The 916-nt window shown below is 32.4% G+C and overlaps 1 protein-coding gene across 1 annotated transcript in view; it reads left to right on the forward strand.

The window, feature by feature from the left end:
- The window catches only part of LOC119591952 (peptide chain release factor 1-like, mitochondrial), a gene marked incomplete in the record, with an annotated part of 10,835 nt that overhangs the window by 1,112 nt on the left and 8,807 nt on the right, over window positions 1-916 (forward strand). The window contains 1 exon segment of the mRNA XM_037940706.1: window positions 128-619. Within this exon segment, the coding sequence (XP_037796634.1) occupies window positions 206-619 (414 nt within the window).

Here is a 916-nt window from a genome sequence, read left to right on the forward strand (position 1 = left end):
CAAAAAGATACAATGGTGGATGCCTGTGTGAAACAAAAGAAATGCCATTTGTTTATATACTTGTGTATTTTGCATTTAATATAAGTTTCATTTTGCATTCCTAATGATAATATATTTCTTTTTACAGATTGGTTAAGAATAGATTGAGATTCCATTGTCCACAACTTCAGCTGTTTGAGAAGAGAGATTTTGACAATAAGGGAAAATGAGACATCTCTTTCGTACTGGAAAATTTTACAGAAACCTTTCTAAAATGAGAATTGTGTCATACAATTATCATAGGCCATTAAGGACTGCAGTCTATCAATTACCAGAATATACAACTTGCAGCAGTATTCATACAAATGCATGTGATTTCATAAAAAGAAACTTATATGCAAGAATACCAATTTTTTCTCACCAAAGAATACCAAGTAAAAGCAATATGCTTTCAGAAATATCCATTGAACATGTTCAATATTCTACACATTCTGAAGAAGAACTGTCGTTGTGCAATGAAAAAGTTCAGCGCTGTCTTTCGGAGATGAGAGAGAGGTTTAGATCCAGTTCTCAAAGCTCTACAGAAGAGGGTCAGCTCACTGCAAGGTCGCTTAAACCCTTGATGGTCTTGCTGGAGGAGGTGAGATGATAGAAGTTAAAAGTTGATATAAAGTGAAGAGAGAGAGGACGTGAATCCGTTTTAATTGCATAGTTTTGTAAATGAATTCATTGTTGTAGACTGATATTAAGAATTTTGTATAGTTTTGATTTATTCATTGTTATGATGAAAATATATGTATATCATGGTGAAGAAATATCCTTACCTATGTTTGAAGTTTGCATTATATGTCAGTCAGCTGAATCAACAATACATAGGTATAATGACAGGTTGCATAAGTCTACATTATTGTCATAGAAGAAAATGAGATTATGAATA

Source organism: Penaeus monodon, chromosome 29, assembly GCF_015228065.2.
Source record: "Penaeus monodon isolate SGIC_2016 chromosome 29, NSTDA_Pmon_1, whole genome shotgun sequence".
Classification (NCBI taxonomy): Eukaryota; Metazoa; Arthropoda; class Malacostraca; order Decapoda; family Penaeidae; genus Penaeus; species Penaeus monodon.